This window comes from Brachyistius frenatus, unplaced genomic scaffold, assembly GCF_029030835.1.
Source record: "Brachyistius frenatus isolate BFR_SWC_R1_liver_20210118 unplaced genomic scaffold, ASM2903083v1 Contig_183, whole genome shotgun sequence".
NCBI lineage: Eukaryota > Metazoa > Chordata > Actinopteri > Embiotocidae > Brachyistius > Brachyistius frenatus.
In genome coordinates this window covers 527,642-540,906 of record NW_027210782.1, presented here as the reverse complement: position 1 = coordinate 540,906, position 13,265 = coordinate 527,642, and the positions used below count along the sequence as shown (strand labels likewise).

At 44.0% G+C, this 13,265-nt stretch overlaps 1 protein-coding gene and 1 non-coding gene across 2 annotated transcripts; both read left to right on the top strand.

Annotated features, from left to right (window-relative positions):
• Positions 1 to 1,449: 1,449 nt before the first annotated feature.
• pprc1 (PPARG related coactivator 1) lies at positions 1,450 to 12,260 on the top strand. Its single transcript, XM_069717947.1, has 14 exons — positions 1,450 to 1,530; positions 4,126 to 4,221; positions 4,326 to 4,475; positions 5,145 to 5,219; positions 5,313 to 7,380; positions 7,906 to 7,959; positions 8,836 to 8,896; positions 9,177 to 9,241; positions 9,368 to 10,091; positions 10,198 to 10,461; positions 10,652 to 10,730; positions 10,831 to 10,952; positions 11,275 to 11,426; positions 11,900 to 12,260. The coding sequence occupies exons 1-14, from the start codon at positions 1,450 to 1,452 to the stop codon at positions 11,998 to 12,000; spliced, it is 4,092 nt and encodes a 1,363-aa protein (XP_069574048.1). The 3' UTR covers positions 12,001 to 12,260.
• LOC138632410 (small nucleolar RNA SNORA50) lies at positions 11,043 to 11,182 on the top strand. The gene has a single exon (XR_011311814.1). It is a non-coding gene; the product is annotated as a small nucleolar RNA SNORA50 (small nucleolar RNA).
• Positions 12,261 to 13,265: the final 1,005 nt, after the last annotated feature.

Here is a 13,265-nt window from a genome sequence, read left to right as displayed (position 1 = left end):
AGGGATATGTTATATGTGGACAGCAACAGCCAGAGGATAAACTACAATCATTGCTGCAAAACTACTAAACCAAAATACTGAAATATTCATACAGATGTTACACGCTGTGGAACGTAACCAAATGGGCTCGTCGTTCACAGGAAAATGATCAGTGAGACTCACAATTGTTGCCATACAGACTCCACGCCAGAAAATACACAACACACAGACACAAAACTGTTGAGTCTGTAACCTGATGTGTTTGTTGTTTTGAGACAAAGTTCCCATAACTCGTGCATGAGGTTGCACTGTGCTGATCAGCCACAGACAGGAAGCTGCTGGGGAACGTAGAGGGATTTAAATTTGTTTTACAAATGGCAGCGGGAAGACTTGGCAGTTTAATTCATCACACTGCAGAGAATAAATGACAAAGTGAAATACAGACAGACAAAAGTGGTAAACCACAATGGAAGACCACAGAGTGTGTGCATGCGTGCTTGTGGCTGGGCTCACCTCTAATCCATTTCTACCTGTGGGACACAGGGAATTGCCGATGGCTTCTCTATGCCGTGCAATGCGAATCCTAATGAGAAACACATCACCCCCCCACTTTTGTATTTGACCTAGTTTAATCTCCACCTCTCTGGTGCCTCCTTCTTGTTCACTCCTCACTTCTTCATGTACTCAAATAGCAAAACAACATCCACCGGTGTCTTTGATTTAATTTATCCCAGTTTTAAGGGGAAATAATTTGGCTTTTCAGTGTGATGTTCGGTTGGTGTATCAATGAGCGATGTTTTCATAGTGGTTAATGCTTTGTGCAATTTTCATTTTGTATGTGACTTATTCTAAAAGGGAATGCACTATAGTATTAGGCCTAAACTGGAAAGTACAGCTTTACCCCCCCCCCAAAAAACTAAAATGTCCCTCAAGCTCAACTTACCATTTTCCCCCCTAGACTTTAACCATTTCTCAAAGTCTTCATCAGCTCATGCAGTTTGTTCGTCGTCATCACTTGACCTCAAACGAGGCACTTTGGTTGGTAACACGTGGGTGTACGTCGAAGATGTATTCTTGTGATGGATGTGGAAGGCCTGTATTATCTTTCTCCACCCCGTCCACCGACTCCTGGAAAACACAGGATGTCGTATTAATTTTCTGGGTTACAATTTACCACACTTAAGAGTAGTCATTTTAAGTCTGCATATTTCTCAAAAAGATTGTTTACGCATGTAAAAAAAAATAATATTAAAGACAGCCTTTGTAGCATTTTCAAAACAAATAGCACAACTGACACACACACACACAAAAAAAAAAATTACGCTTACCTCTGACCCGCAGCGTCACTCTGCGTAATTTTGCCGGGAACCTCGCACCACGTGTCTCCAAGCCGGCGAGTTTGTTCCTCTGCTGCGCGATTCATTAACTTTTCATTCCGAAACGAGACCGGGCGGGGAGTTGAGTGGCAAGATGGCGGCGCGGTGGGGAGCAGGCGAGGATACTTTAACTGCGTGCAATATGGAGTTTTTCCGTATGGATACACTGGATGAGGTAACACGGCATCTTCTGTTCTTTACCGCGTGTATTTTCACTGTTACTAGTTTTTTTTTTTTGTGTGTGTGTGCGTTTATAGAGGAAAGGCAGAGTTGGTCTGCACGAGCTGTACGCTGCGCGTGGAAAAGTGACACGTGGATGCAACCGTAGTATCACTTAGTATTGAGAGAGAGAGAGAGGGACAAAAAAAAAAAAGTACCGCAACTGTTTTGTGGTGATTAACGCCGGGTAACTTTCTCAAGGCGGTGTCTGGAATTAATACTTCATGCTTTAATATAAATGGCTTTTTTTTTTTTTTTTTTTTTTTAAGCCGTGTGTTAGTACCTCGCCGACCGGTTACAATGACCAGAGCACGATTCCTCCCTTTATAACATAAACAATCGTTTAAATGAGTGACGTGACAGTTGCGTGTTATTATTGGTGGTCGGCCTGGCATGAACGCGAGGTGTGTAATTAATCTCGGCAATACGATTTTAAGGTCCTTCGCTGGGTTTTGTGTGCAAAAGTACTCTGTGTACTGTGCATCAACTGATTGATACACACGTGGCAACAACCAACGCAAGTCGCCGATCAGCTGCCTTTTATCCTACATGCGTGTAGTGTGGCTGTAACTTGAATAGTGTTTCTTGACGATGGATCAGTAGCTTTATTCATTTTTGCCGGGGTGTAGTTTTTAGGCTTCGCGCCAGCACGTTGCAGTAGTATCATGAGTTCCGTGTTGGTGCATTCAGTGATGAGGGTCCTTTTTAAAAAAAAAAATATTTACACGATGACTGCAGTCGGGGCAGTTACACACACGAGTGTGATTGCCGGCTCTGACACTGCTCTACCAAAATCTCATTCAAAAAAAATCTCGGTATCTTGTGTATATTCACATGTGGTATAGCCAGTGGTGAATCACATGTTGGCTTCCTTCACGCATGCGCAGGAGGAACAATACATTTGTATCTCCTTACGCACAGCATAGTGTTTAGAAATAACCGCCTGTAACTTGATTAGTGAAAAAAATAAAATAAAATAAGGCATTCAAATGTTTTATTTAGGTTTGTAATTCGTAAAAGAAAAGATGAGGCCCCTGCTCGGGTTTGTTGTAGTGCAACACGTGGGCTAAGGTGGTGGCCTCTCTTTGGACGGAGTGAGGCGAGGATCAAACATGTCTGCGCACTGTAAGCGTGTGTAGATGGAAACACGTGGGTCGCTGTCATTAGATTAAAGTTTAGATTAAAGTGCATCATGTTATCAGTTGTTTTCTCTAAATTGGACCTTTATACTAGAGTTGATGTAGTTATTTATGTGAATCAAATTAAACACGCAGTTTTACACCAAGTGATGAGACTTCCATCTTTTTTTTTTTTTTTTTTTTTTTTAAATTACTGTATATAGTTTTTGTTTATCGAACTTGTATACAAAGTATAGGTATTACAGGGACACTAGTCCATTGAAAATAGTCTTCTTTGGACAGATCATTTATTTACGTATTCAGTTCATAATTTGTGTTGAAGCAGTGGATAACAGTAGAATTCATATTGCTAATTGATTTGTAAATTGAGTCATTCTTTAATGTTTGCGTGTTTTTCAGATTAAGAGAAAATGCATCTGGAATTTTCTTTTTGTAAATGGTCTGTACTTGTATAGTGCTTTATCACCTTTTGGCACTTTAACATAGTTTTCCCATTCATACAATAATGAGACAGATCACCACGCAATGTGCTGCCATCAGGAGCACATTCACACACAATGGTACACCATCAGGAGCAACTAAGGGTGTCTTGCTGAAGGACACTTATGCATGGGACAGACAGAGGAGCAGGGGATCGAACCACCAACCTTCCAGTTAGTGTGCAACCCACTCTACCCTCCGAGCCACAGCCTCCTTTTGTCCTGCTGGACTTTAAAATGGGTGCCATGCCTTACCCTGTAGGGTTTCCTTTTGTCTCACTCATTTTCAAATGCCCTTCTTCGCACCGACAACCAGCAAATAAACAAGCTTGGTGGACGCTATTCTGTGTTCACATTTATATATTTATAAAAAATTCTCGGTAGCACATCATCAACAACAGGGAGCTACGAAGTCGAAGGCAACTGGACTACACTGGAATAACACTTTACAAGGTGCTGCCATCAGGAGCACATCCCCACACAATGGTACACCATCAGGAGCAACTAAGGGTTCATTGTCTTGCTGAAGGACACTTATGCCCGGACAGGAGGAGCGGGGGATCGAACCACCAACCTTCCAGTTAGTGTTAAGATGGTGTTAAAAGTGATCCAGTGCAGACATCTACAAACCACTACTAACAGAAAAACATGCCGCATTAAAGACATGACCATTCTTAAATAATTATTTTAAGCTGCTGCGAAGTCAAAATAGATAGTTACTTTTTAAAATGTTTACATATTAATGTATTAAGTTGTTAAAAATGTTTACGCACGAATAAATGAATTGTTGCACCTGTGTGTAAAATATTATTTTTTTTAACAACTTTTGCTGTGGTTGCTGCTTGCAGATAGTTTTTGCCTGATTCACATTTCCAGGTTTGTTATTTGTTTTTGTGCCAAAATACAATCTGATGTGTCCTCTTTCCTCTCTAGACCTCTGCCCTGAGCTGTGGAGAAACTCTGGAGGCCCTTCAAAGCTGCTTAGATCCCACCATCCTGTCTATGTTTGAGGACACGCCAATAATCGAGGCAAGACTAATTGAGAAAAAAAAAAATCTATGTAACACAATGTTTGTTTACAGTGGCTGATGTTCATGCCTTGACCTGATTTATTTGTTCATGTGTTTATTTAGACTCAGGGGCTCGATGAGGAAAGTGAAGCCACGCTGTTAACCGCCCTGACGGAGATCCTCGACAATGTAGATGACGAGAATCTGTCCCCATTTGACATGCTGCCTGACTCGGACCTGCTGTCAGGTCGGAAGGGCAGGGAACACTCTCCGGTTAGTGTCCAGCTCTCAATGTGTCTCGCAGATCTCCTGCTCTCCGCATCCCTCATCTGGCCTCTGAGCTCGTTGCAGAGAGTGAAAGGCAGTGGGAAGACACCCCACTGACCACTGGTTGTAAACATACCTCTTTACCATTGAGTTAAAGTCTGTGTTGGAAAAATTACTCAGAGGCTTGGTTCAAAATCAAACACATCGGACATTTATTCTTGCAAGAAGGAGCAAATACATGCACCCTCAAAGAAAGGTGTCCAGCATTGCTCCCCCCAGCAGTCGTCCCCAGCAGGGCTCGCCCCAGCCTGGTTTCCCCCAACAGTCCTCTCCTCCGTAGTCCTTTCAGTCACTCCTCCGTAGGGCAGCTTTTATAAAGTGTGACAAACAATTGACAGTCACCCCCATTCCCTTTGTATCTGCTTTCGTATGGTAATACTGAGTTGCTTGTAGGTCACAAGATAAGGACACATCAATTAGATGCAGAATGTAAAACAAAAAGGAATCACTTGCAAATAAGATAGACAACAAAATAAACTTTTCGGAGCCTGCTTGACAAGAGACTTTCCAGAGCCACAATGCAAACAAGAGGAAGAGACAAATCTTTTTTTCCATCATCTGTAAAATATAAAAGAGTTGATGAAATTATGCCGTTGTTTATCTTTCATTCTCCAGCTCAGGAGATTGCTGTGCCTGTCCCGTTCCTCTCCAGAGAAAGACACGTTATATAGACCTTTATCAACTGGAAAGGTAGCTTTTCTCACTCATATTCACATATATTACTGTGTAATGTAGACAGATTTCAGAACATGACCGTGTATTTGTTTCCCTGTCTGTACCCAGAGCCTCCCCAGGATACAGGCAGACTCTCTCCAGAGGAGTGATGGTGAAGAAGAGGAAAACCGCTCCCTCACTCTGAGCCCAGTGAGACATGGCTCATGTTTTGACAGTGACCCGCTAGACTGGGAAGGCCTGACCCTTCCACTTCCTGTCTCGTTTGAGCAGGCGGGTGAAGACAACATCTCAGTTAGCCTGGGAGACTTGGTCAGGCAGATGCATATGGCCATATGTGTGGAGAATGAAGAGGGCGAACAGATGTTGCCCGAAGGAGGCATACTGCTGGAGGTTGTGGACCAGGGGGAGAATGGAGAACCCATCCTGGCCATCCCAGACATGAATCTCCCGGTTTCTCTACCACTGAAGGAGCAGCCTTCAGAAAATGAGCAGAAAGTTTCTAATGAAGCAGAAGAGGAAGCCAATGACAGTTCAGAGCATATTGTCGTTGATGATGATGATGAGGAAGACCTGACAGTCTACAAGGTTCTGATGAAAAATGCTTCCCCAACAACATCATCCGGCCTCATTTTGGATGTGACAGATGAGATGGTCATTACGAGACAGAAAGAAGATATTAAAGAGAAAATCCCCTCCCGACGAAAAAAGAAAAAGAAAAGCAAAGAACAGTGCATATCTGATCCTGCAGAGGGAAGGGTCCTGAGGAGCGGCACTGTAAGAAAGATGGTACAGGAACCAGGCCAAAAAAAACAAAACGGGTCAGTTAAAGAGAAGAAGCATAAAGTCTCAAAGGTTCCTCTTGCCTCAAGTCAAACTTCATCTCTTGACAGACCTAAGGAAATAGATCTGTGCCAAACTGAAACACAAACAGAAACCACCACTACACCAGTGTTGCCTGAATCGAATGTGCAAGTTGCCACGTGTCTGTCACCCAGACAGGAGACATCTCCGTTAGCCGCTAACCCTGAGAAGAGTCAACCTAGCGTTTCACCAACAGCAGTGAGCTCCCAACAGCCCGATGAAAAACCACAACAGCCGGTCCCAGCTCCGGATGAGCTGGGAGACTCATCAGCAGCTCCCTCTGCTATCATCTCCTCCGTGTCTTCAGACCCCGCAGCTGCTCCTCTCTCTGTGACACTGGCTGTTAGTGAGGCCCACCCTCCTGTGGCCCCGGCAGTCCCAGAGCCAAAAACCAAAGCACTCAGTCTAGCGGAGTACCGGCGGCTTAGACAGCAGAAAAAGCCAGCGCCGGTGGAGAAACCAGACGGCAACATCACCAGGTGGCCCAGCCTCCCCGAGCTTCCGAAAGAGCTCCCCCCTATTTTCTACCTGCCTGACCCCAGGCCCAAAGATCCTCGACGCCCAAACCCCCAGGCACCGAAGAATGAAGTGGAGGAGGTCAAACCTGCCTGGCAGCCCAGGGGACCGTGTGCACCACCCACCCCCGAGGCGCTGTTGGTGCCACCAGCCTACATGGTTGCATCATCCAGCAAAGTTTCAGCAACTACTCCAGCTCCTAAACCCCAGCAGACACCTGAACCTTCCAAACTACCCCAAAAGCCCTCCGTTCCCGCCCCTAATTCAGTGGCCAATTTAGCCACACATCAGCACACCATTGCTCAGCCCGCAGTGTCTTGTGTGCCTCAGAACCAAGTCCCACCAGCTTCCTTGAAACCCGTCTCTCAGCTCGTGTCTTCAACAGATGGGAAAAGTTCTCCTGCACTCTCGGGAGGAAAGGGCAGAGTCGACGAAATCCCCCAATCTCAGACCTTATCTCCGAAGTTGGCTGAGCTCACTAAGGCCTGTCCTAAAACCACTAATGCTGGGTCGGCTCCCGGTGCCCCCCAGAAGACCACTGTTGTTTCTCAGAAGGTGCCTGAATTCACTGCTTCTACCTCTTCGAATAACCCTGTCGCATCCGACATCAAGTCCTCCAAACTCGCCGCCAACGGTACCCCGCTGGGTTCCTCCTTCGCTGCTCCTTTTTCGGACTCCCGCAGTCAAACGACAAAACCCGCTGTGCTTGAAACTAAAGAGAAACCCACTACAGCAGTGAAGCACCAAAGATCAAAGAGCCCCACACAGGAGCTGATCGAGGCGTTCACCAGTGAAATAGGTGAGCTGGAGTTGATTTTATGACCGCAGAAGATTTGTTCAGAAATGGGCATTTGATTTCTGTACTTTTTTTGATTGAAGGCATATCATATTTTCTTGCGAACAAATACACAAATAAGTAATTGATTCCGTGACACTCTTAACAGCTGATGTTAATCTACAAAGCCACTGTGGTAAAATTGTCCGTCAGTGGCACAGCTCTGCCGACTGAAACTCTAGCCTGTACTTAATCTGCTCCAGTGGTTGGCTGATGTGCGGGAAGTCGGCATCAGAAATTATTCAGGAGAAACTTTGTCTGCTGTTTTTGCAGCGAGATAATATGTCGGGTCACAGTAAAGATCGAAACATTTGCACCCTTTAGGATCATTGTGTAAATCATCGCACACCCGTCAGCACTTGAATTGAGCCAGAGAGTCCGGTCTGTCTTGTGTCTGACAGTATTCTTCTATTTTAGTGTAACTGTGAACTGAGCATTTTTGTATAAAAACATGTGTCGTAATGATCCATTACAATGGCATTTTTGTAGGAATTGAAGCTGCTGATCTGACAAGCTTACTGGAGCAGTTTGAGGAGACACAAGGTAATTAAAACCGTTCCAATTTTCACTTTATCCATTGTCTTTTTTTCTTCTTTTCTTTCATACTTAGGTTCTGGCATGGGTTAGTTGTTCTGGCCTGCAGCTTAGTGAGTCACAGTTTACTAGGAGGCTATATGTAGTCAGAGGATCAGTTTTTTTCCGTAATGGTGGGAAGCAGTTTACAACATAGCAGCACTGTCTATGGTTAGCAGTAGTGGGTTAGTTGGTAGAGGGACTTTGACTAAAAGACTTAAAGGGATAGCAAGAGCCTGCCTAAAAAGTTAAATTGATTACATCCAGGTCATCGTGGAGTTACACCACTATTTCCTTATATTTTGACTGACAGAAAACATCCAAGAGCCAGCACATTGTTAACAGTCGAACAAAAGTGATCTATGGAACCAGTATAATAATGGAGTCGTTCATGTGAACTTAAAGCTCATGTAATCATCCTGGAAACGTGTGTTTAACCTTTTGAGATTGTTGGGAACTGTTGAAAATATCAGAATTTTATTTCTAGTGAAACATTCCCCTTTAAGAGAGATGGTGCTGCAGGGGGCAGAGAAGCTGCTTTGTGCTCTGGTCTGCTCAGCTGCTGGAATTCTGCCCTGTCGGCAAATCCATTTAACTCTCGCCCTGCTGTCTTTGTTTGGGTGGCTGTACAAGGCCCAACTCGTAACGAGGGGTTGAACTGCGTGTGCTGTTAATCATGTCAGTGACTATTGAACCTGTGGGCAATGCCCAATGTAGCCGTGAACCAGATTAATACAGCATAATTTGCGTCATTTTCAGTTTTGTCCACGCAGTCCTGAAGTGTTCCCTGTCCACTGTTTATTCCCCGAGCTGATGTACTCATTTCCCTGTTCCTTCTCCCCTCAGCCAAAGAAGAGCAATGTGTGCCGGAGGTCTCTGGTAGAGCAGCAGCTGTAGGAAACTCGAGGTGAGTTACCCTACAGCCCTCAAGCTGCTCTGTGTGGGTGATTAGGTGACGCAGAAAAACTCCAGGAGTGTGAAACCTGGTCCTGCGTGTATGTGTGACTGTGTGTATGTGTGGAGGTGACACAAGTCCCACCTTTTGCCAGGACCTACCGCAAACCCTGCCATTGTCTGCCCACACTGTAATGTGTTTTCAGGTCTGAATTTGGTCTGAAGACCAATTTAGGTGTTAGCAACACTGTTTACCACTGATGTATCAACACACAACTGTGCTTGCTTTGCAGCGCTGAATTGGTTCCAAAGAAAACGGCAGTGGAGCATTTAAAAGTAAATGACCTCTCTTGTGCAGGTAATTCAGTATTTTGGCTTCAAGACGAGTCCATCAAGTTAAACATTGAAATAAAAAAGACTTTGATTTTTATCTGTATAAAGGTTTGGTTGTAATTGGGGTACGCATTCTTTCCCTCTGCTTTAGTTCTGACTCCTCCAGTCAGTCCTCCCTACCAGATGTGGAAACCTCTGGCCCCTGTGGCCCTGCTAGGGAAGAGCAAAGCCGTGGAGGCCCTCAAGTCGAACCCTCCTAAGATTATCCAGATAGAAGCCCGGCCTCTGCCTACCAGGTCCCGTAGCAAGCCAACTCCTGCTGCTGCTGCCAAAGTGTCCCCCGCCCTGGCCTGCATGGATCACGACTATTGCCTTCCCAACAATAGCACATCCACTGGAGAGCCAGGCATACGCTGGAACATTAAACAGCAATCTTTCATCACTATCAAACCCATCAAACAACATGCAGCAACCACTACACAAACTGCCCCGGCTTCATCTCTTCCGGCTACCACAAATTCGGTTGTTTCAACCAAAACACCAGATTTTCAGCTGACAGAGACCACGGAGCACAAGATAAAGGATGGGATGGAGGAAAGCTCTGTTCTGGAGACTCCAGATGCTTCTCCTGCTTGGGAGGAGACTGAATTCTCTTTTAAAGACCGGAGCCCCAAGGAAGGGCCTTTTGGGAGGTCTTACCGTCGTCATGCTTCTTCTCGTACACCCAGCCCCGCATGTAGTCCCAAAGAGAGAACTGGAGGCCGATCCAGAAAAAGAGGATCCCATCGGTCTTCCAGCCCTTTGTCCAGCTGTTCAGAATCAGACTCCCAGTCCTCTAGATCTCGTTCTAGATCATTCTCTCCAGCTAAGAAAAGGTTTGTCCTTCTGTCAAAACATCTGCTTGATTCGGTGTCTCCACACCGATTACTACATGTTGGGATTTTTCTTGCCCCTCATGTATTCCTTCTTTTTGGTCTGCAGGTATCGTTCCCATAACTCTGAGAGCAGTTCCAGCTCCTCCTCTCGATCCTCCTCTCTGTCCTCCTCTCGGTCCCCCTCTCGGTCCTCCTCTTGGTCTTCCTCTCGGTCCTCCTCTCGGTTCTCTCCCTCTGTGTCCCGCTCTCCTCCCAGGAGGAGGAGGAAGTACTCATATTCTTCTTCCCATTCTGGCTCCTGGAGTCGCTCCAAGTCGCGGTCTCAATCCCCGCGAAGACCAGCCCAGTGGAGAAGCAGAACATTGCACAGGTGCGGTACAGGAATTGTGTTGATCTGGATGGCAGTGTTCACATGGACTTTATAGCAGTTTCACTTGTGTAGGACAAATACTTTAAGCCTTTTAAAGAATATATATATATATATGTATATATATATATATATAATGGGAAAAAAAACTATGTATAACTAACGACTAAAGACTTCAACCTGTCTTCCACAGTCCATCATGTCGGCCCAGCTATGGTCAGGGTGCAAGGACAAACATGGAAGATGTAAAAAGACGCAAGGAGAAAGCCATAGTAAGTGAATATACTCTGGGTTTACAGTTCTCTAAGGGGAAAAAGTGTCAAAGTTACAACAGTGTAACTGAATAATCGAATCGACTACTTTCTCTCTCAGGAGGAGCGCCGAATTGTTTACGTCGGACGAATTCGGGGAACGATGACCCAAAATGAGCTTAAAGAGCGGTTCTCATACTTTGGCGAGATTGAAGAATGTACCCTGCACTTTAGAGACCAAGGGTTAGTACATACACAGCTTGGATTGTACATATATTTTGTAATGAGAAAGTACTTAACCATTGTAATTATCTTCTTTCTTTTTTTTTTTTAATGCACTGTCTTTGAACCTTGTTGGTCTTGTCTGTGACCTCTTAGGCCAAGCTACAGTGCTAAAGCAAATTCAGGCTTGTTTATAACTGGGGAGGCCTGGCAACACCCCTGGGTCGCTCTTTTAAAAGCAAGCCATATCTCAAAACTGTGTACAAGAACTTCAACTAGCTTCTCTAGATCTGGTGTCACACTAAAAATGAATACAAACTGAGGTTTTGGTTTTCTGCCACAGGGATAACTATGGGTTTGTGACTTATTACGACACCAAGGATGCTTTCACGGCTATCGAGAATGGAAGCAAGCTCCGCAAACCTGACGAGCTGCCGTTTGATCTCTGTTTTGGTGGAAGGAGGCAGTTCTGCCAGACCAGCTACGCTGATTTGGGTAGGTTTCAAATTGCCAGACGCAATCAAAGTTCCTGTTGCTCTTGCACACATTGGTGTACCTCTATTCAAATAGCACTGATATGGTTTGCAGAAGATTGATTAAAATGATCTCTGCAGATTATCCTGGTCGTGTGAGTAACACAGCAGATAAGGGCCATTGTATTTTGGCAAGTGCAGCCAATAACTGCTGGTAAATCACATGGAGGGATGATCACACTGCAGGAAGGAGAAAGAATATTTGTTTCAAGCATATTGACATTTTAATGGGATGCTTGCATGTTTCAAAAAGGTGAAAAATAAAGTTGTATTTGTTGATCAATCATGAATTTGGGAGGTGTTATGAAGAGGAGATTTGATTCGGGACTTCAGCTTTTGTAAACTCATCCATCTTTTAGAATTGTTCAACCCAAATGTAGTATTTTCTACTGCCCTTTATTTTAATGCAATGCTGCTTTGTCCTTGTCATTTCAGATTCGAATAGAGATTATGATCCATTGCCTACCAAAGGCAAGTTTCAGGCACTAGACTTCGACACTTTATTGAAGCAGGCCAAGCAGAATCTGAAGAGGTAACAGAAGGCCTGCAACAGGAAGCAGCTGACAATTACCTCAGAGCCGATGGTTGGCTCCTCACCTGCAACACTGTCTTCACATTTTAGTTGTTGCTTTAGTTTGGTTTTTTTATTATTTTGTTTCTGCAAGATAACACCTTCTATTGAAGTGAAGATTTATAATGAAAGTAGTAAAAGAAGTCAAAAAAATTGAAATTAATAATTTTTTAAAAAGTTTATTTAAATGTGCGATTGAATCATTTTTAAAGGGGGGGAAATAAGTGGAATGTATCTCTCTAATCACTGGGAGAGGATGTAATGCATCCAAATGTACTACAGCCTTAAATAAAAAATAAAAACTGAAACTGAAATCTTTCTGTTTTTCATTCCAACTCGCCTGTTTTGTTTCTTTGGTCAAATCTTCATATAAAACATAAATAAAATACTTTTTAATTTTCATACAACACATTTTGATATGCAAGAAGTGCTCTTGTATAGACCATTATCATGTCAAACTTTGTGACTCATCAGCAGGTGAAATACATTTCATTAGCAGTGGCTCACTGGCATGAAGTGGGTCAGAGCCCTGGCTCGAGCTCACCCAAATGGAATTTACATGTTATTCTCTTAAAAACCTGTGCTTTTCCTGCTTTGACATCTTGTTCTTTTTGCTGTAAAAAGGGCCTAATGGCATCACTGTGCCATTCATTGTTTTTCATCCTATGACATCATAATTTCTGCTGTGATGAGAGACCTATCCCATAAAGGAGTAGGTACCTCTCCTATAACATTCACCAGCGTTTATTTGCCAATGCACATTGGGGAAAAAAATGTATGTAAACTTTTAATTTGATAAACCCGGTGATTTAGAACAAAAGCATGTGTGTTTTGCTGACAAGACGCAACAGCGCGGGTCATCGCAGACGAGCTGCACCTCCCCTCCGTTTGAAAGTGGTGTTGGAGTTTAGCGACATTCCTAATATGGACTGGAATCTCAAGATATTAGACAGCTGTGGAGATATTCAATGCGATCGCTGCAAAGGAGCGAGTAATCTGAACTTCTCTTGCAAGTTTTGGGACTAAGACTGCTGCTGCTGTCAGAAATCACAAATGAACGAGCGAAGGTTATATTTTGACGGGCATGTGCCACAATTAATAAATGGTATAAAGGCGAATGTCGCTCTTTGACTTGTAATGCTTGGTAAATAATTGTGGCAACGAAATGATGACAAAAATAGGCAATTCCGCTGTTAACTGCTTGTTGATGTCATAGTCTGTGCACGTATA

Bases quoted from the DNA above. Each gene is read 5' to 3' on its own strand.
- pprc1 (XM_069717947.1), top strand. From the start codon at position 1,450: ATGGCGGCGCGGTGGGGAGCAGGCGAGGATACTTTAACTGCGTGCAAT. The intron at 1,531-4,125 runs GTAACACGGCAT...TTTCCTCTCTAG, and splicing joins GTATGGATACACTGGATGAG to ACCTCTGCCCTGAGCTGTGG. The intron at 5,220-5,312 runs GTAGCTTTTCTC...GTCTGTACCCAG, and splicing joins GACCTTTATCAACTGGAAAG to AGCCTCCCCAGGATACAGGC.